Source organism: Bubalus kerabau, chromosome 13 (assembly GCF_029407905.1).
Source record: "Bubalus kerabau isolate K-KA32 ecotype Philippines breed swamp buffalo chromosome 13, PCC_UOA_SB_1v2, whole genome shotgun sequence".
NCBI classification, from domain to species: domain Eukaryota; kingdom Metazoa; phylum Chordata; class Mammalia; order Artiodactyla; family Bovidae; genus Bubalus; species Bubalus kerabau.
The window spans coordinates 66,248,737-66,269,106 of record NC_073636.1 but is presented as its reverse complement, the minus strand read 5'-3'; the positions used below and the strand labels follow the sequence as shown (position 1 = coordinate 66,269,106).

The 20,370-nt window shown below is 51.6% G+C and overlaps 1 protein-coding gene across 6 annotated transcripts; it reads right to left on the bottom strand.

Annotated features, from left to right (window-relative positions):
* Window positions 1–400: 400 nt before the first annotated feature.
* Window positions 401–20,354, bottom strand: TGIF2 (TGFB induced factor homeobox 2). Of its 6 annotated transcripts, XM_055544960.1 has the most exons (4): window positions 20,106–20,263; window positions 16,282–16,507; window positions 2,684–3,230; window positions 401–2,506 (listed from the first exon to the last, which is right to left on the bottom strand). In XM_055544960.1, the coding sequence occupies exons 2-3, from the start codon at window positions 16,471–16,473 to the stop codon at window positions 2,709–2,711; spliced, it is 714 nt and encodes a 237-aa protein (XP_055400935.1). In that variant the 5' UTR covers window positions 16,474–16,507; window positions 20,106–20,263; the 3' UTR covers window positions 401–2,506; window positions 2,684–2,708. The 6 variants fall into 6 exon arrangements, with proteins under 6 accessions (XP_055400935.1, XP_055400930.1, XP_055400929.1 ...); XM_055544955.1 differs by having other exon boundaries at window positions 401–3,230; window positions 20,200–20,354; XM_055544954.1 differs by having other exon boundaries at window positions 401–3,230.
* Window positions 20,355–20,370: the final 16 nt, after the last annotated feature.

Here is a 20,370-nt window from a genome sequence, read left to right as displayed (position 1 = left end):
CCTGCTGCTGCTAAGTCACTTCAGTCATGTCCGACTCTGTGCGACCCCATAGATGGCAGCCCACCAGGCTCCCCCATCCCTGGGATTCTCCAGACAAGAACACTGGAGTGGGTTGCCATTTCCTTCTCCAATGCGTGAAAGTGAAAAGTGAAAGTGAAGTCGCTCAGTCGTGTCCAACCCTCAGCGACCCCATGGACTGCAGCCTACCAGGCTCCTCCATCCATAGGATTTTCCAGGCAAGAGTACTGGAGTGGGGTGCCATTGCCTTCTCCAGGAAACAGAAACACAGAGTACATGACACTTAAAAGCAGCTACTAGAGAGAGGGTGAAAGAGCTAAGGCAGAGTAAGAACTCAGCCACTGTCCCGTCTCCAGGCTGGGCCCAGGGTCATAGTGAAGCATTTTTCTGCTTTGAAAAACAAAGACAAAAACAAAAAGACAACTTTATTTGACAAAAGACAAAAACAAGTTATTTACAGTAGTTTTTCGCTCAAATAATTCAACGGGATAACTGTGCTTCTCCTCCAGGCTTCTCTCACAACCAGACCAAGCAGAGCCTGCCCCACCCCCAGCCTCCCCATCGTGTACAAGGGGGGAATGCCAACCAGAATTCAGCAGCACGGCTCCCTCACCCCTTACCGCCCTCTATTGCTCAGTGCACTGTGGGAAGGGAAAGTCCCCCCACCCCCAGCCCAATACACTTCCAGAGTCCCCTGCTACAAGTTTTGCAACAGTCACGCCAGACCTGGGCTCAGACACGGGGTGGGGTGGTAGAGGCCGGGCAAGCAGCAGCCTCCACTAACCCTGAAGCTGCCATGTTCATTCTTCCCCAGCGGGGCCTCAGGAGGGTGAGGGTCCCTGATCCCCCTGGGACATGCAAGGAGAGGGCCCAGAGAGGAGAGGAAGTGGAAGAGAGAGCCTAGAAGACTCGCCTGCTAACAGAGAAAGAGCTCCCTCTCTTAACCAATCCCCATTCCTACAGCAATGGGTGGGCCAAGCCACTCAGAAATTGGGGAGCCTCCCTGATGTCTTCAGGAAATCATCCCAGAAGGATAGAACACATGTTGCTGCCTTTCTCCTGGCCAGGCTCGCCCCAGTCAGCCAACACCCAGCAACTGTGCTCCTGTGCCCAACCTGGCAACTTCAGGAAACTACAGGCTGAGTATCCTGACCTGTCTTTTGGCCCACTAACAAAGTTACTCATAACAAAAATATTTCAGCTATAACCTAGGATTAGTGTTTCTTAGGATATACTAGAAGATGGGGGTATATTGCTGTTGAATGCTATCAGCAATAAAACAGCAAAAAAAAAAAAGGGTAAGGGGAAGAAAGAATAAGACTTAACTGATCTTTCTCACTGTGAAGTTCAGGGCAGGGGCTTCTGCAGCTCCGATTTACAGAAAGGTGCAACAAAGAGACACTCACAGAGACCAGGCTTCATAACCGGCTTCTAGCCCCAGCCTCTCCCAAGGCAGGTCCACAGGCAGCAGCGGGGCACCATCCCACGTTTCTTCCGGGAATAGTCTCCTGCCACCATCATGGGAAAAGCTGCCCACTTAAGGGCTTCCTGACCAGTAGATGGCTCACTTCTCTCCAAGCAGGAGCTACAGGGAACTTTGACATTCTGGCCCCACTAAGCCAAGTTCCTAGAAGGAATTCAAAACTCAGGCCACGGGGTGAAGCTTTCAAGGATAAAGAAAAAGAAAAAATTAAAGAGGGAAATAAAAAAACAAACAAACCACCCCACTGCCTCAGTCTAGCTTACCTCCCCCACCCCCACCCCCACCATACAGTACAAACAAAAACAAACCAAAAAAAAAAAAAAAAAAAACCCCAAAACACCTCTTTTTATCCTCCTCCTCTGCTCTGCACATAGAAGGTTTGGTCGGATTCTCTGTTGGACCCTCTCTGGTGTGGCTTGATCCCCTTCTGTGCATGATGCAGAAAAGCCAAAGCCCATGAAAGTGTTTTTGCTATTTTTTTTGGAGGTGGGGGACCGGGACCAAACCAACAACAAAACAACCATTTGGAAATCTGCAGAGATTTAGATGGTCCCGCAAATGAAAATACTCCTTCCTTGTAAAACAATCCCCAGCTGCAGTGGTGAACTAGCCCCAGCTCATCAGGCTCCATCAGGCAATTCACTCTCATTCCCCACACCGGGTTTAACTACGCCTGCTCATGCAAACCACAGCAAAGAGGGAAAAATAAACACAAAGTTTGGCGAAAACCTAAACATCCAACTGGACTCGGTTCTGTTACATCTGATCAGTACCTCTTTTCTTTTGTTCACACTTATGAACCTGGAATGTCCACACTTGGCTTAACAAAAAGAGGCCCTGTCAGGGGCAACTTGGACCCAGCACAGGTCTGAACGAAGCCGGTTTCCCATGCCTAGCCCAGGAAAGCAGGCTGGAACAAAGGCGTCCTGGGGATTCTCTGAAGCAGCAGCAGCAGCAGCAGCACCATGCCTGTCTCCCACGTCTTGGTCTCGTCACCGAGGAGGCCTAGAGAAACGGCAGAGTCAGCAGAGAGGTCCCATCACAGCGCAGTGACACCGGCTGGTGTCTTCCTGCTGAAGACCTCCGGACAGAGGAGATGATCCTGATGTTTGGCAGTGATCCAAAGAAAACCCTCTGTGGGAAGGGGAACCAGAATGGAAACCCAGGACAGCGGGCTCGAACCTTGAGCACCCCTGCTGGCGGATGCCTACTTGGGGTTTTCAGGGACTAAGGCAATGGGAGTGCGCAGCAAGGCGGGTGATGGGTTCTGCTGCTTCTGGAGCTCCATCTCCGCAGCCCTCTGGAGCGCCACCTCCACCAGCAGCTGGAAGCCACTGAAGTCCTCCTTGTCCTGCTCCGGGGGTGTGGGCGGGGGTGTGTTGAAGAGTCCGCCCGTGGGGCTTCCAGCTTCAGCCCTGGTCAGCAGGGTGAGTGTGCTACCAGGGGTCACCAGGGGCTTGGGGGGCTCCAGCTCCCCTTGTGGGAAGGCGGCTCCTGGCTTATCTCCCTGGCCCGAGTGGAGCGGCATGGAACACATGGACAAGGATAGCACGTTGGTGGGGGCCGGTACGGACACAGCCAGCACGGAGGGGCTTCCGCCTCGGGGGAGGGCCACATCGGAGGCCTTGCCCCCGCGGCGGGAAATGGTGTACTGGTTGGGGTCTTTGCCATCCTTCCGAAGCATGTCTGGGAGGAGCCGCCGTCGGGCATTGATGAACCAGTTACAGATCTGGAATGAGAATGAGAAACTGGGATCAGATTCCTCAATCAAAACCAGCTAAAAAGCCCCTGTTCCAGGCCCCAGGAACACAGCAAACAATTCAGGTACAACTGTAGCCCTCAGACAGATGTTGGGGAGAGTTAAAAAAGAAATCATATAAATGAAAATAAAATGCAACCATGATCCAGCCAATGAAGGGACAGGACGGCAGTGCTGTTGGAGACAACAGTGGGAAGACCCAGTCAAGTTTGCGAGGACTCAAGGTAGTGGTCTCTGAGGACAAGGCTCGCAAATTGAGATGTGAAGGAAAAGCAGCAGGTCAGGTGGGAGGCCAGAGAGAAGAGCATTCAATCGGGAGGGATGTACCTCTGAAAAGACTAGGTGGCAGCAAAGTGCCTCTGAGAAGCTCAGCAAGGTCAGCTCAGAGAAGGCGCCATCCTGCCTGGATGGAACTCAGAGGGGAAACCAGAGGTTACTTATCTCTGATGGTGGGGACTTGATTCTTTATACTAAGGGTGATGGGGAGCTGTAGAAGGGTTTTAAGCAAAGAAGTGACTTGTGATGTAGAGAAGAGTGGAAGCAGAGTGAAAGGTTTTAGTAGTTCAAATTAGGTTAAGAGAGATGATGATAAGATGACAAATGTTTGATCTATTTGGGAAACTGGTACCCAGTTGGATATGGATGTATGAAAGAAGAGGGGATACGACCAAGGGTGATTCATTCACTCCTGAGATTCTAGAACAGTCTTGTTGTAGGCCAGGGAAAGAGGCACAGAGATACTACGGGACTCTCAAGTAGAAGAAAAGTTACTGTTTCCAAGCAAAACCAGGGCCAGTGGTTCTAGCTGAATGTGCGTTTGACCAACATACGTAAATCCTTTTTCGTACATGCTGCTGGAAAAGCTACCATGAACCTCGACCCCATTCCTGTCGAGCTGATTTAGATCAATCCTCTTGGGCCTGTGCATAAGGCATGACGATTCTTCCTGTGAAGTGGTATGCTGCAAAGCCAGGACATGTCCAGCACCCAGTCCTGTATCTGTCTGGACTCTTTTTCATAGTCCCCAGCTTCACAGCTCTCCAGTTCAGCCTTGCCACTGGTTGTCACTTTCTAAAATGCAGTATCCCAGAACTTCCCTGGTGGTTCAGTGGTTAAGAATCTGGCTTTCAATGCAGGGTACGTGGGTTCAGTCCCTGGTTGGGGAACTAAGATCCCACATACTGCAGGGCAACTAAGCCCACGTGCCATGACTACTGAGCCTGCGCCTCAACTAGAGTCCATGTACCTCAAACTACAGAGCCCATCTGCCACAACAAAGATGGTGTGTGTACTGCAACTAAGACCAAATGCACCTAAAATATAAAATATTTTTTAAAAAGTAAAGTAAAATGCAACACTATTACTCTTGTCCTAGAAAACTGCCATTTGTCTCCTACCACCTATAGGATCAGGTCCAGACTCCTGGGACTGGGTATTAAACCCTTCCCCTGTTCATGGCCTATCTTTCCAGCCCTTGTATAATTTTCAGTGTGAAATTGCTCACCAGCCTTTGCTGAGGCCCTGTGCTTAAAAAAGAAAAAAAAAAAAAAAAGTCTCCATGCTTTTTTGCACATGACATTCGTTCTTTCTGCTACACCCACTTCTCTACCTGGAGAAGGCCTACTCTTACAAGTCTTGGCTGATCTAAATTGGGCTGGACAGAGGACATGGTTTCAAAACACATCTCTTCACCTACAGCTGCTGCAGTGTGTGAGCTGGTCTGTCATATCTGACTCTGCGACCCCAGCCCGCCAGGCTTCTCTGTCCATGAAATTCTCCAGGCAAGAATACTGGACTGGGCAGCCATTCCCTCCTCCAGGGGATCTTCCTGACCCAGGGATCAAACCTGGGTCTCCTGTATTGCATACAGATTATTTACCATCTGAGCCACCAGGGAAGACCACAGCTGCTGTAGGGCCTAACAGTTTTTTATATTTGAATGAATGACACCATGAGGGCAGATAATTGATTAGGAAGTGTGAACAGTTTCTGTACACCCGCGAGGAGAAGGCACCTAATTATGGCATGACTGCTGGCATCTACACCACCAGCCTCTCATATCCCCTTTCCTCTCATTTACTCCTAACAGCCTGGAGAAACATGATCAATCCTGTAACAGCTCACCTGGGCATTATTTTAAAAGCTATGGATTAGACTAGGAAACAGTTTCTTAGCTGCATAGCTGGTGTAAGCTCATAAATACCTGTTTTTCCTTAAACAGGCAAATACAACCCCTTATCATTTTTTCCATGTCCTTCTCCCTCTTGCCCTCCACTGGAGGAGCTACTGCTGGAGGAAAGAGGCTGAATCCCTTTCCCGCTAACACGAAGTACTGCAGAGAAGAAAGACTGTGGGAACGTGCTGGTGATGAAGCAATGGCTGAAGCGTGGTCCACACCCACACATCTAGGCATGTTTCTAGGTGTTTTCGTTGAGAAGGGTTCATCAGCAGTAGCCATTTAAGCACTGTGTGTGCGTGTCTGCATGCTAGATCACTTCAACCATATCCTACTCTTGGCGACCCTATGGGCCATACATCTACACAATTTTCTGCTAACGGTTTTATCAGCTCTGTGTGTTTGATCAACTCCCATTCTACTCAAGAACATACATAAAGCTGAGCCTGAAGAAGTCAGGCAGGAGTCCACCTCCAGCCAGGGCTCCCTAAGCCTGGCCCTTTGGATCTGGAGGAACAACAACCCCTACTCTCTGGCATCTTTCTCTCAGGATACCAGAGTCCCAAAGCCCAGCTTATTTTATTCACTGGTATGGTCAAGTTAGAACTTCTCACCTTCCTGTTGCCCTCCCTTTCAGGACTTCGTGCTCACTCAGTATTTACGGAGTGAATACAGTGTGCCAGGCCAGTTCTTGGTGCTGGGGATGCTTCTGTGAATTAAACAGATACACACTCTGTCCCCTGGAGCTTAAAGTCCATTTGGTTGTGGAGACTGGCAGTGAACAAACATCACCATCACTGCCAAGAAGTGCCAGGAAGCAAACAGATAGGAATAAAAAGGTAGTATATAAGGATAAGAGAGACTTCTGTAGATAAAGGATATGGGAAGGCTGAAACCTGACGGATTATAAAGAGCCAGCCATACAGAAAGCTGAGGGGAGAATGTTCCAGACAGAGGGAACGGCAAATGTCAAGGGCCTGAGAGACAGGAAAGGGCATGGTGTATGGAACAGACAGAAGCAGGCAGGGCTGACCCCACAAGGCCAGGGCACCACGGTTAACCACCGAAGCGGCCTCGACTGTGAGTGGCCCAACCCAGTTTCCACACTGTTGGTTCTTCTCCTCAGTTCAGTTCGGTCGCTCGGTCGTGTCTAACTCTTCGTGACCCGTAAACTGCAGCACACCAGGCTTCCCTGTCCATCACCAACTCCTGGAGTTCACTCAAACTCATGTCCATTGAGTCGGTGATGCCATCCAGCCATCTCATCCTCTATCGTCCCCTTCTCTTCCTGCCCTCAATCTTTTCTAGCATCAGGGTCTTTTCAAATGAGTCAGCTCTGTGCATCAGGTGGCCAAAGTATTGGAGTTTCAGCTTCAGCATCAGTCCTTCCAATGAATATTCAGGACTGATTTCCTTTAGGATGGACTGGTTGGATCTCCTTACAGTTCAAGGGACTCTCAAGTCTTCCCCAACACCACAGTTCAAAAACATCAATTCTTCCGCACTCAGCTTTCTTTATAGTCCAACTGTCACATCCATACAGGACTACTGGAAAAACCATAGCTTTGACTACATGGACCTTTGCTGGCAAAGTAATGTCTCTGGCTTTTTAATATGCTGTCTAGGTTGGTCACAACTTTTCTTCCAAGGAGCGAGCATCTTAATTTCATGGCTGCAGTCACCATCTGCAGTGATTTTGGAGCCCAAGAAAATAAAGTCTATCACTGTTTCCATTGTTTCCCCATCTATTTGCCATGAAGTGATGGGACCGGATGTCATGATCTTCGTTTTGAATGTTGAGTTTTAAGTCCACTTTTTCACTCTCCTCTTTCACTTTCATCAAGAGGCTCTTCAGTTCCTCTGCACTTTCTGCTATAAGGGTGGTATCATCTGCGTGTCTCAGGTTATTGGTATTTCTCCCAGCAATCCTGATCCCAGTTTGTGCTTCATCCAGCCCGGCATTTCTCATGCTGTACTCTGCATATAAGTTAAGTAAGCAGGGTAACAATATACAGCCTTGACGTACTCCTTCCCTGATTTGTAACCAGCCTGTTGTTCCATGTCCAGTTCTAACTGTTGCTTCCTGACCAGCATACTGATTTCTCAGGAGGCAGGTAAGGTGGTCTGGTATTTCCATCTCTTTCAGAATTTTCCACAGTTTGTTGTGATCTACATAGTCAAAGGCTTTGGCATAATCAATAAAGCAGAAATAGATGTTTTTCTGGAATTCTCTTGCTTTTTCTATGATCCAGTGGATGTTGGCAATATGATCTCTGGTTCCTCTGCCTTTTCTAAATCCAGCTTGAACATCTGGAAGTTCATGGTTCACGTACACATTACTTTGCTAGTGTGTGAGATGAGTGCAATTGTGCAGTAGTTTGAACATTCTTTGACGTTGCCCTTCTTTGGGATTGGAATGAAAACTGATCTTTTTCAGTCCTATGGCCACTCCTGAGTTTTCCAAATTTGCTGGCATGTTGAGTACAGCACTCTAACAGCATCATCTTTTAGGATTTGAAGTAGCTCAACTGGAATTCCATCACCTTCACTAGCTTTGTTCATAGTGATGCTTCCTAAGGCCCACTTGACTTTGCATTCCAGGATGTCTGGCTCTAGGTGAGTGATCATACCATCATGGTTATCTGGATCATTAAGGTCTTTTTTGTATAGTTCTTCTGTGTATTCTTGCCACCTCTTCTTAATATCTTTTGCTTCTGTTAGGTCCATACGATTTCTGTCCTTTATTGTACCCATCTTTGCATGAAATGTTCCCTTGGTGTCTCTAATTTTCTTGAAGAGATCTCTAGTCTTTGCCATTCTATTGTTTTCCTCTGTTTCTTTGCACTGAACATTTAGGAAGGCTTTCTTATCTCTCCTTGCTATTCTTTGGAACTCTACATTCAAATGGGTATATCTTTCCTTTTCTCCTTTGCCTTTAACTTCTCTTTTCTCAGCCTTTTGTAAGGCCTCCCCAGGCAACCATTTTGCCTTTTTGCATTTGCTTGGGGATGGCTTTGATCACTGCCTCCTGTACGATGCCATGAACCTCTGTCCATAGTTCTTCAGGCACTCTATCAGATCTTATCCCTTGAATCTATTTGTCACTTCCACTGTATAATCATAAGGGATTTGATTTACATCATACCTGAATGGTCTAATGGTTTTCCCTACTTTCTTCAATTTAAGTCTTCTCCTGGTCCTGTCTTTTCTCTCCTCCTAGTTTATCAACAGATAACTTACAGAACATGTAGCAGCTGCTGTAGGGGGAGGAAATGACAGGACCCCCCCCCACACACACACACACCTGCCTTGTGCTGAGATGCTGGGAACTGTGTGGGCTGCAAAAATGTCTAACATTCCTCTTACAGGTAATGGACCAAAGGCCCAGGCTCCTCAGGGCTCCTGTACCAGTTTCTACCCCATCACCTTTCTTGGCTCATATCTTGGCAAGGCCTTGAGTACCACTACTCAGTCAAAGGCATAGCCACCTATGACCAGAGCTGGCGCCTGGAGTTGGCATGGCTCCTTGCCCAGCAGCCACACTTGCTCTACAGGTGACCCAAGGGCGGCACTGGACTCCAGGTCCTGTCAGGCTGGGAACACTCCTGGGCAAGGCAGAGCCAAAGCCTTCTCGTGGCTTCTCTTCCTCTCCATTCCAGCCTAGAAGGACCTTGCCTCTGCGGTTCTCATTTACTCCGCCTTACCTCTCTGGTCCTCTCAGTACAAGCGAGCACACACATGACAACAGCCATCAGCTGACAGGGGCTGAGCTGCTCACTCCATCACCTCCATCACCTTGGCTGCAGTGGCAGGAGAGCCCTGAGGGAGACCTAAGACTGAACAGGCTAAGAGGATGAAGGAAGTAAGGACTTTGATATGAGGTACCATGCCAACCATCTCACTTATGATACGTTTAATCTGCAAGCAAGCCTGGACGGTAGTAAGCAGCATTCCCAATGTACTAGAGGGACCCGGAACTCAGAGATGAAAGAATGTGCCCCGAGTCATACCGCCTCCTAGTACAGAGCTGGGGTTCAAGTCCAGGTCTTTTGGCTTTAGGGGCTCTCCTGTTCTTCTCATTCTCATTTGCTATGTCTTATTGAACAGAGGAACAAAACGGAGACCTGAAAGTCATCAACATAATCCTAAAAGCAGACACTTGTTGAACAAGACAAAACAGACAGTAAGGAGGCTGCCAAGTTTTCCGCAGGCTAGGGTGAGCTTGGGGAGGGGGGTGTTCTTATGCTGTTCACTTCTCAGAATTAGAAGCCAAAATGGGAGGTGCAGCTAGAGGCTAGGTGCCCACGCATCTGCTGGTAAAGCCAGGCTCCTCTCTACATGACCACGCTGCTGATCTGAACATCTCCCATCGAACTAACTCATTTAATCTTCTACCTGGTGGCTCAGTGGTAAAGAACCTGCCAGCAATGCAGAAGACACAGGTTCGATCCCTGGGCTGGGAAGATCTCTTGCAGAAGGAAGAAGCAACCCACTCCAGTATTCTTGCCTGAGAAATCCCATGGACAGAGGAGCTTGGTGGGGCTACAGTCCACGAGCTCACAAAAGAATCAGGACACGACTTAGTGACTAAACAAGTTTATGAGACAGCTTCTGTGATGAGCTCCATTTTATTTAGGCTGTTGAAGAAACAGAGCCCTGATCAGAGAGATTCAGTAACAAGTGCAAAGGCTGGGATGTGGTCCAAATAGCCTGGTTCCAGGCAACAACCAGGTGAAGAACTGAAGACAGTCAGCCTGAGGCTGTTCGTCCTTGCTCAGAGGCTTTCATCTCTGTCTCCAGCTGCCTTCCCATCTACCTGTGCCCCAGGAGAGCACTGCACCTCTCCCCCTTATCCCGGATGTAGAAGAAACGTGACCAGGGTTGAGAGAAGCAAGGGACCAGTGTTTCTGTTTTGAGCACAGTCGTGTGGAGGGGAGCCTGGCTTTACCAGCAGATGCATGGGCACCTAGCCTCTAGCTGCACCTCCCATTTTGGCTTCTAATTCTGAGAAGCGAACAGCGTAAAAACATCCCCCTCCCGAGGCTCACCCCGGCCTGCGGAATACTTGGCAGCCTCCTTACTGTCTGTTTTGTCTTCTCATGCGATAGAAATGCACAGCTGAGGGAGGCGGGGGAAGGGCCCAAGGCCTGAGTGTACCACCATGCCAGCCGTGATAACGGGCTGTGTGGATTTTCTGCAGCTCCCTCTGGCTGCTCAACCCAAGCTTAGATCAGGAGGAAAAAAAGCACGTGACCTGCCCCAGCTCAAGGTCCTTGAGGAGCGGGTAGGAGAATGCCAAGGTGAATCTATGATAGATATGCCAAAAACACAGGCTGGGAGCCTGAAGACTGTCCCTACCATAAAGCAGGGCTCTGCCTGAAAGGCTGCTGCCCTGTCACAAGTTTTTTTTAATCAGTGGCCCAGAAGAAGGACACAGAAGGAATCACTGTGGCAAATGGGAGTGGGAGGGGAACTCGGGAGCTGATGAAGGCCATGAGGATCAGAGTAGGTCTTTTGAAGGCAAGTGAGTGCTTTTTATTTTTTTGGCTGTGTCACGTACCATGTGGGATCTTAAGTTTCCCAACCAGGGATCAAACCCAGGTCTCCTGCATTGGCAGCACCGAGTCTTAACCACTGGACCACCAGGGAAGTCCCAGGAGTGCTTTAACTTTAGGAAGTCTTTTCAACTGTGAAAGACAGAAGCAATAAGAGGGGAAAGAATGAGGACGCAGAGAGACCTTTCCCAAACATCTGGTCCCTCCACCTGAGCTGTGACCACTCCTAGTCTGGGTGCTCCTAAAGGCAGCTGGCTGGGTTAGATCACCTCAAGCGTGATTTTTAAAAACTATATATTCTGCTTTATAGATGGGGGATAGGGGAGGGTGGAATCAGGAATGTGTATTTTTAAGCAAGCTTTCTAGAATTCTGCCACCCGAGCTTAAGAACCAATGGTTTAGCCCACTGGTTTAACTTGTCCTAGTGGACCAAACCCCGTATTTAAGCAAAAAAGCTTTACACAAAAGCTCAGAAAACAAAACAGACCACACAGATGAAAAGCCTGAAGGTGGGAAGACAGTGGTTACCTGCAGGAAGAAAAAGGGAGCCTGGCTTTGGAGCCTTTTGGAGTAAAGAGAGCAGCTTCGAATGGTAAAGGCTCAGTGGTAAAAGAATTTGCCTGCCAATGCAAGAGATGTAAGAGAGACAGGTTCGATCCCTGGGTCGGGAAGATCCCCTGGAGGAGGGCATGGCAACCCACTGCTGTATTCTTGCCTGGGAAATCCCATAGACAGAGGAGGCTGGCAGGCTGCAGTTCATAGGGTCATGCCTATGCATGCCAGGGCAGGGCCAGGCCACCCCCTGGCCACGCAGCAGATCACTATGGCTTTGGCTCCCCTCTGGCCCAAGACAAGTACCAGAGGGACTGCTGACCCCACCTCCCTGATCCTTCAAGTCTGTCAGGATTCCCGTCAGATTCAGCTTCCTGAGAGAAGCCTGGCCTACCAGGGCAGTTCAGCTGACACCACACTGGTAATAACTACACTGAATCCTTAGTCCTTTGAGTCATGCCTTCCCTCCCCCTGGGGGGTGGGGGGGCAGAGCCTACTGTGGTGTTTCCAGGACACAGCATCAGGTCCCGCACAGAGCACACCCCCATCAATACTCCACACGGTGGAGGGAAACGGGCCACCCCTCCCTGCCATGCTTACCTTCCCTCCCCAGCAGGCAGCCCCTTAGAACAGTTAGAAAGAACAGCAATATGTGGGCTTAGAGGGTGTCGCTGGGACCTGTGAAAATCCTTCACAAATGACTTTTTGCTTTTACCTTTGCAACTGCCTAGCCCGGGGACAAGTACCAGCAAACCAGATAGTTAAATGACTCATTGACTTGCTAATGAGATTGCTCCTGGGCCAGTTAAAGGAGACAATCAAAAGGGATGTCCCCGGGGAGGGAGTGAACAAGCTTGGCAAAATGTTGATGCTGGCTGGAGCCAGGTGACCGATGCCAGAGGTATATTACAATATTCTCTTACTTTTGCGGTTATTTGCAAATGTTCTTAATAAATAATGGAAATTTTAAAAATTAAATACAGGAAAAAGAGATGCCTCCAGGGACTGGCTTACACCAACTTTTCCTGGTTGAGGAGCTACTGCATTTCCGTACTTCTAGAAGTCCTCACTGTTGACATTTCCAGCAGTTTAATCTTCACTTTGTCACTTCAAGAATTATTTACTAAGCACCTACCAGATACCTGGCATTAAGCTAACACTTAGGATATATGATAAATAAGACTAGGCTTCTGGAGTTTACTGTTCTAAAAATCATTCAGGGCTTCCCTGGTGGCTCAGAGGGTGAAGAATTCGCCTGCAATGCGGAGACCTGGGTTCAATTTCTGGGTTGGGAAGATCCCCTGGAGAAGGGAATGGCAACCCAGTCCAGTATTCTTGCCTGGAGAATCCCCATGGACACAGGAGCCTGGCAGGCAAAGAGTCGGATAAGACTGAGTGACTAAGCACAGCACCAGTGACTAAGACTCCAAACTCCCAATGCAGGGGTTCTGGGTTCAGTCCCTGGTCAGGGAAATAGATCCCACATGGAGCAACCAAGACCAGTCACAGCCAGATAAACCAATCAATTTTTTTTAAAAAAGGCCATAAGTCAATTCCAAATGCTGACCAGTCCTGGTGCTGTGGAAGCACAGAGCTCCTCTGGGGTCAGGAGTCTCCTTGGTCAGGGGTGGGAGCAAAGGGGTCTGGTTATCTATCAGGGTGACAGGCACACGGGAGGCCAGAGATGAGGCCTGCTACGCAGATCAGCACAGCAGCCACTGAAGGGTTTTCAGCAGAAGAGCGACAGGTGATCCAGGCTGAATCAGGGTAGGAGAGAAGCCATATTCCTGAAACACTGGCTTCCCTGGTGGCTCCAGTGGTAAAGAATCCACTTGCCGGCGCAGGAGACGCCAGTTCAATTCCTGGATCAAGAAGAGCCCCTGGAGAAGGAGATGGCATTCCACTCCGGTATCCTGGCCTGGGAAATTCCACGGACAGAGAAGCCTGGTGGGCTACAGTCTGTGGGGTCGCAAAGAGTCAGACATGATTGAGCATCTAAACAACAGCAAATGTATAGGGATTGGTGAGACCAAACGAGCTGAGAAAGGGCTATCAAGGGGAACTCCTTAGAGAAGGAAGGATCCACCTTGGAGAAATTACGTGTTATCAGTCAGGAAATCTGGGGTGCCAGTGAGACCTTTAAGAAGGGGTGTACGGCTGGCGCTGCTTGGGATTCACAGTACAGTTTTCATCAAGAACGCCGGTCGGGGGACTTCCCTGGTGGCCCAGAGGTTGGGAGTCTGCCTTGCAGCGCAGGGGAGGCAGGTTCGATCCCAGATCGGGTAACTAAGATCCCACATGCTGTGAGGCAACTAAGCCCAAGCATCACAACTACTGAGTACTCATGCTACAACGAAGACCTGATGCAGTCAAACAAATAAAAAAAAAAAAGACCACCACGGTCCAGACTGCTCCTTAACTCTCGGCGTGACTCTAGTGCCGGCTGGCCACCTCTGAAACCCTTCCCACCAGGGGATGCCGAGACCCAGCCGGCCCTTCCGCAGAAGCCTCCAGTCTGCAGCAGCTAATCTGTGTCCCAGACCTACATTTCTGGAGTGCAGGGATCTGGGGGTGTGGCATCTGAGGGGCCCACGAGTTCTGCACAAGCACGGTTTGGTCCTATGTTTCCATTTTGGTCACAAGGAGCAGTGCCGTGGCCCTGGCCACGCAGGTGTGCTCAGCTCGAGCCAGGCAGCGCCTGGTCCCCCGCTCACAGCGCAGCCAACAGCAGGCACCCACCATTTGACAGCAGCGCAGCTGGGTGGAACCGCCTTCCTTTCACATTTCTTTACCTCGGAAAACTGGTTATTTTACAGTTGTCTATAACAGCAAACCAAGTTTTGGTTTTTTTTAAACCCAGTTTTATGTTTGTACATGCTTAAAGAATGTGATAAAAATTACTCAAGTCAACACTGTGAGGTAGGCAAATCCATGAAAAATATTTTCTTTAAGAGAGGCCAATACATGATTCAGGCTTGAGCAATAGTGTCCCTGATAACAAGCAATTTCAATAAAGTTTGACAGGTGGTTTAGCAGCACAGGTAGAGGCTTACTGGAATACACAGCAGCGGCCTCCACCCTAGGCTGGGGAGTCAGAGCATGAGGGCATGAGAAGATGCTTCGCCAGAGTAAGCCAGGCTCAAGAGAGGCCAAAAAGAAACCAAGGGAGATGGCCCGGAGGCTGCAGAGTTCAAGGGCCCGAGAGACAGGAGGGACAAGGCTACGGGCAGAAGACTGGCAGGAGGCTTCCTAGGTAATCCTGGCTCTTAGGTGCCTGTCTTTGGCCTGTGCTGTTCTATATCCTGTGAGTTAAAGCCCACCTCTTCTGGGAGGCCTTCTGAGGCTCCAGGCCTGCTCAGAAGCCCTGCCCTCATCTCTGCTGCCATCTGTCCCAGCGGTGATCACTTCTCCCAAACATCAGGGACCAGGTCTTCCCCCGCTGTCCCATCCCAAACTAGACACTGCCCAGGGTAGGCCTGTGTCTGGATCCTCTCTGGGGCCCCGCCAGCATATAGCGCTTGTCGGTACAGAGGGTCTCGGAACTGCTGGGCAAGACCTGTGATCTAGGAGAGGATGAGAGGGAGAGCAGAAGCACCGCCCTTGCCAAACACCTTCCAGTAAGCCTTGAATTCTCGGTCTCGCGCCCTGACCTACTATCAAAGTGCTCCCAACATCTCCTTTTCTCAGATGAGGAAACACGAAGCTCAGAGAGGAGGCAGTGACTTGGCCAAGGTCCAGGCTTCCTCTTGTGGAGAAGATGGGATCTGAGTCAGGGTCTGTAACTCTAGAGCCTTTCTCACAGACAGACTCCGATTAACCACTGCCCAGAGGGTATAAAGTCAGGTGACAGGAATTCAGAGGGCTGAATACTCACCATGAGGCTTTGTAGAAGAGGGAAAACAGCTGGAAGATGTGGGAGGTTCGGAGCCGGCTAAGGGAAAGAGGTAGGGCCATGGGCTGGAGTAACGGGCCAGGGAAGAACAGGCGTGGAAGGGGAGGCGGTGGGCATGGAGATGGGCCTTTGCTAAGCTGGGGGCCGGCTCTGGGTCGGTGTCTTACCTCAGCATCATGAAAACAACAAACACACCTGCAGGTTGGCAACAGGGACAATCCAAAGTAGCTAATTCCCCTCACTCTGACCAAAAGTGGGTATCAGGCTCCTTTGAGCATCTTCATGGTTGTGGTTTACAGAGCACTTTCACAGCCAGTTCTGAATCTCTTCCTCACAGCAGTTCAGTCAGGCAGTCTAACCCCACTTTACAGATGGGAAATCAAAGTGTGGTTCACAGCTCCTGCATGGCAGAATGGGGTTTTGACCCCAGAACCTCTCCCTTCTGCCCTTTCCTTCACTGTGATTCCAACTCCTTTTTAACCAATCTGCAGATCACCAGCTGCCCCTGGAAACCAAACTGCCATCGAAGCACCAGTCTGGGGCTAGAGGCCAAAGCCCAGACACTCACTGCCTTTTCCCCTTCTCTTGGCCTCCTGCATTAATGATGACATCCAGACATTAATAGCAATTCCCTGCCTCTTCAGAACACTCCAGAATCTGAAATCTAGCTGTGAAGTCTTCATGCAGTTGTCTTCCCGTGAGGCAGAAAGGCTGGCTATTCTCACCTGACCCAAGAAGAAACTGAGGCCCAGGGAGGGCAGGTGACCAGCCCAAGGCCACACAGCTGAGTCAGTGACAGGCCTGGGATGGGACCAGAACCTGAGTCTCCTGCGACCCTCTGCTTACCTGCAGCACCGACAGGTTGGTCTGTCCAGAAAGGCTCAGCTTCTCCTGCTCTGAGGGGTAGGCGTTGTAGCGGTGCAGGTACAGCCAGTCCCGGAGGATCTTCACTGACTCCTTGGGCAGGTTCCCTCTGCGCTTCCTCTTGCCTGCCAGGGAGAGGAGGCCTTCCTCCTCGCCCAGGTCACTGTCTGACATGGTGTCTAGGGGGAAGGCGCGACCCCAGGCAAGTCTGAAACAGGTGACAGAGGGAATGGGGACATTATTACCATGCGCTGCCTGTGACCCTTTCCTCAGCACGTCATTAGAGCCTGGGACGCCAAAAATGGGGTAATCGAAACTCAGTCCCAGGCCACACCAAAGCCTGGGCAAGGTAGAAGAAGAGCCTAAAATGCCTCTAGTTCATCAGGCCAGAAAAAACTATTGAAACAAATGGCAGATCATTAATAAATAGAACCAGAGAGTAATGACAGCTACCACCGAGGCCTGTTTTCTGTGCTCTGTACTGAGCACTTCACATTTGTTATCTCATTCAGTCCTCACACATGCCCTTGTGAGGGAGACAGTAATATCATCATCCTTTTATAGATAAGAAAAACGAAGGCCCAGAGAGATTCAGAAAGTCATCCAAGATGCTATGGCTGTTAAACAGTTACCATGGAACCCAGTAATTTCACGCCTAAGGTAGCTGGTTATGAAGATAAGTGAAAACCCATGTCCACACAAAACCTTGTACAACATTATTCATTAATAGTAACATTATTCATAATAGTCAAATGCGGAAACAACCCAAGTGTCCTCCAACAGATGTATGGATAAATGAAATGTGGTCTACCCATAATACAGTAGAATATTATTTGGCTGTAAAAAGGAAGTCGTGATACAGGCTACACTATGCATGAAACTGCAAATACCACGCTAAGTAAAAGAACCCAGTCACAAAAAACACATACTGTATGATTCCATTTTTATGAAATGTTCAGAATGGGCTGGAAGAGGATAGAAGAGTGATCGCTAAAGGGTACGAAGTTTCTTTTCCAGATAATAAAGTCATTGATTGATTTCTTTAAATGTGTAAGCTGGGGACTTCCCTGGTGGTATAGTGTGGATAAGAATCCACTTGCCAATGCAGGGGAAACAAGTTTGATCCCTCGTCAGGGAAGATCCCACATGCCGAAGAGTTACTAACTAAACCCGTGCACAACTACTAAGCCCGGCTCCCCAACAGAAGGCACCACAATGAGAGGCCCTCGCATCACAACAAAGAGAAGCCCCCCCACCATCCAAGGCAGCAACGAAGACCTAGTGCAACCAAAAAAATAAAGTGTAAGCTGTATAGTATGTGAATTATACCTCAATCAAGTTGTTATGGGGGGGGAGGGGATCTGACCTCCAGGATATGGTATGGGAGCACGGTTTGGACCCTGATAGCTTGCCCTGCCCCCATGCCTTCTTGCTTCCCAGGTCTCCCAAGTGTGGAGTCTGGAAACCCTAGCAATCAGTGCCTCAAAAATCCAGAAAAATGAGCAAAGGCTGGGCTCTGGTTCCTTGGGCTTGGCTGTGTGACCTGGGGCAACCAACCTTCCCTCTCTGGGCTTGGGCTTCCTAGTCTTCTGTCAATGGAAGGAAGGTGTTTCCCTAGACACTCCCAACTCAGTTGCTCATCCGCACCCTCCCCGCCCAAAGTTCTCCTTCGAAAAGGCACTAAGAGATTTACATTTTTAAAACCAAAAGTTCCAGGACAAGCTGATGCCAGAATCTCAAGGCTCCTCCCTCCTCAGCCTTTTAACAGCTCCCTCGCAGTCTGGGCCAGCAGACTCTGGCATCTCCCAGGTTTTGTTTCCTCGACTTGGGCCAGAGCCCAGATATCTGGGCTGGCTAGGCCAGGCTTTCGAGGGAAGGGTCTACTCTCCCAGCCAGGCCACCCGGAGGTGAGACAGGCACTGGTGAGAGATGCCACTCCGCAGAGAGCACCAACAGCAGGCTGCTTTCTGAGGTCAGGTTTCTGAGGTTTAGCTGGCCAGGGCAGTCAGGACCTGAGCTCAGGCAAGGATGCAGCCCTGGCAGGCTGGGAGTTTACCCAAGGTGATCTGCACAAATTCCACCCTGGCTGCCAGTCAAATCCCAGTCTGCAGGGTTCCAGTGGGTGGCCTGCGGAGATGACCCTGCACAGACTTCCCCACCGCAGTGTCTGCGCCCCAGCCATGATATACACCGACAAATACAGCAGACACCGTTCACAAACCCCAAGCCGGGAGGTTCGCCACATTCACACCCCACATTCCCACCCAGCCTCACACCAGGCAACTCTTAACAGCACTCCGATAACTGGCACCAACCCATCGCTCAGGTCCTGGAACCCCCACGATTTCCACCGACAAATCCAGCAGACACACAGTTTACAAATCCCACCTCCAGCACGAACAACTGGTACCACGCAACCAGTTCCTGGATATACGCCCACCCAAGAACTCCAAACGACTCACCCCGCCACGAACTCTCAAACTGGGAAAACTCCCGACGGCATCACACCAGAGATCAGTTCTTACCCTCACTGGCCTGCGGCAGCACCCTCTGAACACAACACCCGGGGCACCACTCCACGACGCCGGACCTGCAAGCACTCCCGCATCGACTTTCTGACAACTCCCTGCAGCTCGGCCGACACTCCCCCGGGCCGAGCCCTCGCGCGGCGTTCCCAGCAGTTCACACAAAGCGCGCAGCCTCCCCCGCGGCCCAGACCCGAGTCGGAGCACATGGCTCCCGGGGCGGCGGGGGAATCGGCCTGCGGTCGGGGAGCCGGCACCCCTCGTCCCCCGCCGCCCCCCCCCCCGGCCACCCTGCGTCACACTCGGCGCTTCGGCTCCCCGGCGGGTCCGCCACCCCCGTGGGGCGGGGGCTCGGGAAGAAAGAAAACTCACGTGTCTGTCCCGGGGCAGGAAAAAGTTTGGTTCCCACCCCCCTTCCCCCGCCGCTCGGCGCTGGCTGACTCTTCGGGGCGCGGGGCCGGCCGAGCCTGCGCGCTCGGCTTTGTGCTCCGAACTCGGCCCGGAGGGGGAGGGGAGGGGGCTGGGCTCCCACCTCCGCACCGCCCCCCCCCTCACCAGCTCTGCGCCCAGACTCCATGTTGGCCGCCCCCTGCCCCGGGGACGGCGCGCTTCCCCTCCTCGAGGGAGGCTCGGCTCCGACTCGGCCGGCCCGAAGGACCCGGCGCGCACAAACTTTCTTCGGGTCGCCGGCCCCACGCGCCCCGCTCCCTTGGCCCGCCCGGGAGTGACAGATGCCTCAGAGACAGACTTTCCTTTGTTCCAAAGGAAAAGGGAACTCGCGCGGGCTCCCCGGCACCCCCCAGCTCCGAGACCTTCCCGCTGCCCCCACCCGCAGCTGTCACTCTCGGGGGGCCCCTCCCCGGCTCGGCCGCGGCGGGGGGCGGAGGGGGGGGGGCGACCGGCGGTTAGCAACGTGCACTTTTGAAACCAAACAAACCCGCCCCCCGCGCGCTCAACCCCGGCCCCGGGGCTGAGGCGGCCCTCTCCCGGGGTGGGATCCTCAGGAGCTGGGTCCCCCCCACCACCAAGGGGCCCCGAGCGAACTTCCTCCGGGAGGAGGGGGGGAGGGCGGGAGAGCCGCGCCCCCCCTGTACCCCGACTGGCCCCCACCAGCACACCAAAGTCGGGACTCACAAACACACCCGGGCTCACACACCCACAATCGCACGCGCTAGGACGACGCCCCCTCCCCCGCCGGGCCGAGAGAAAGAAACTTTCCAAGTTGTCCGCGCGCCCCCCCGCCCCCATCCGGCCCCCCCAACTCCGGCGCCCCGCACTGACTTTCCCCCAGCGGCTTTTCCGTCCACGAGGCCTCGGGCTTGGTCCCGGGCGTCCCGGCAGGGGGCGGGGGGCGCCGGGGGAGTGCGCCGCGTACCTGCCGGGCCTGACACTCGGGCCTGACAGCTCGCGGCTGGAAAGCACCTCGCGGCCTGACGTCAGATCCCCTCTCCTCCCCTCGGCGCTCCGCTCGCCCTCCCCCACCCGCCCGGAGGGAGAAAACAAACTTTGTGCGGAGCGCGGTGCGCTACGCCCACCCCCCGCGGGG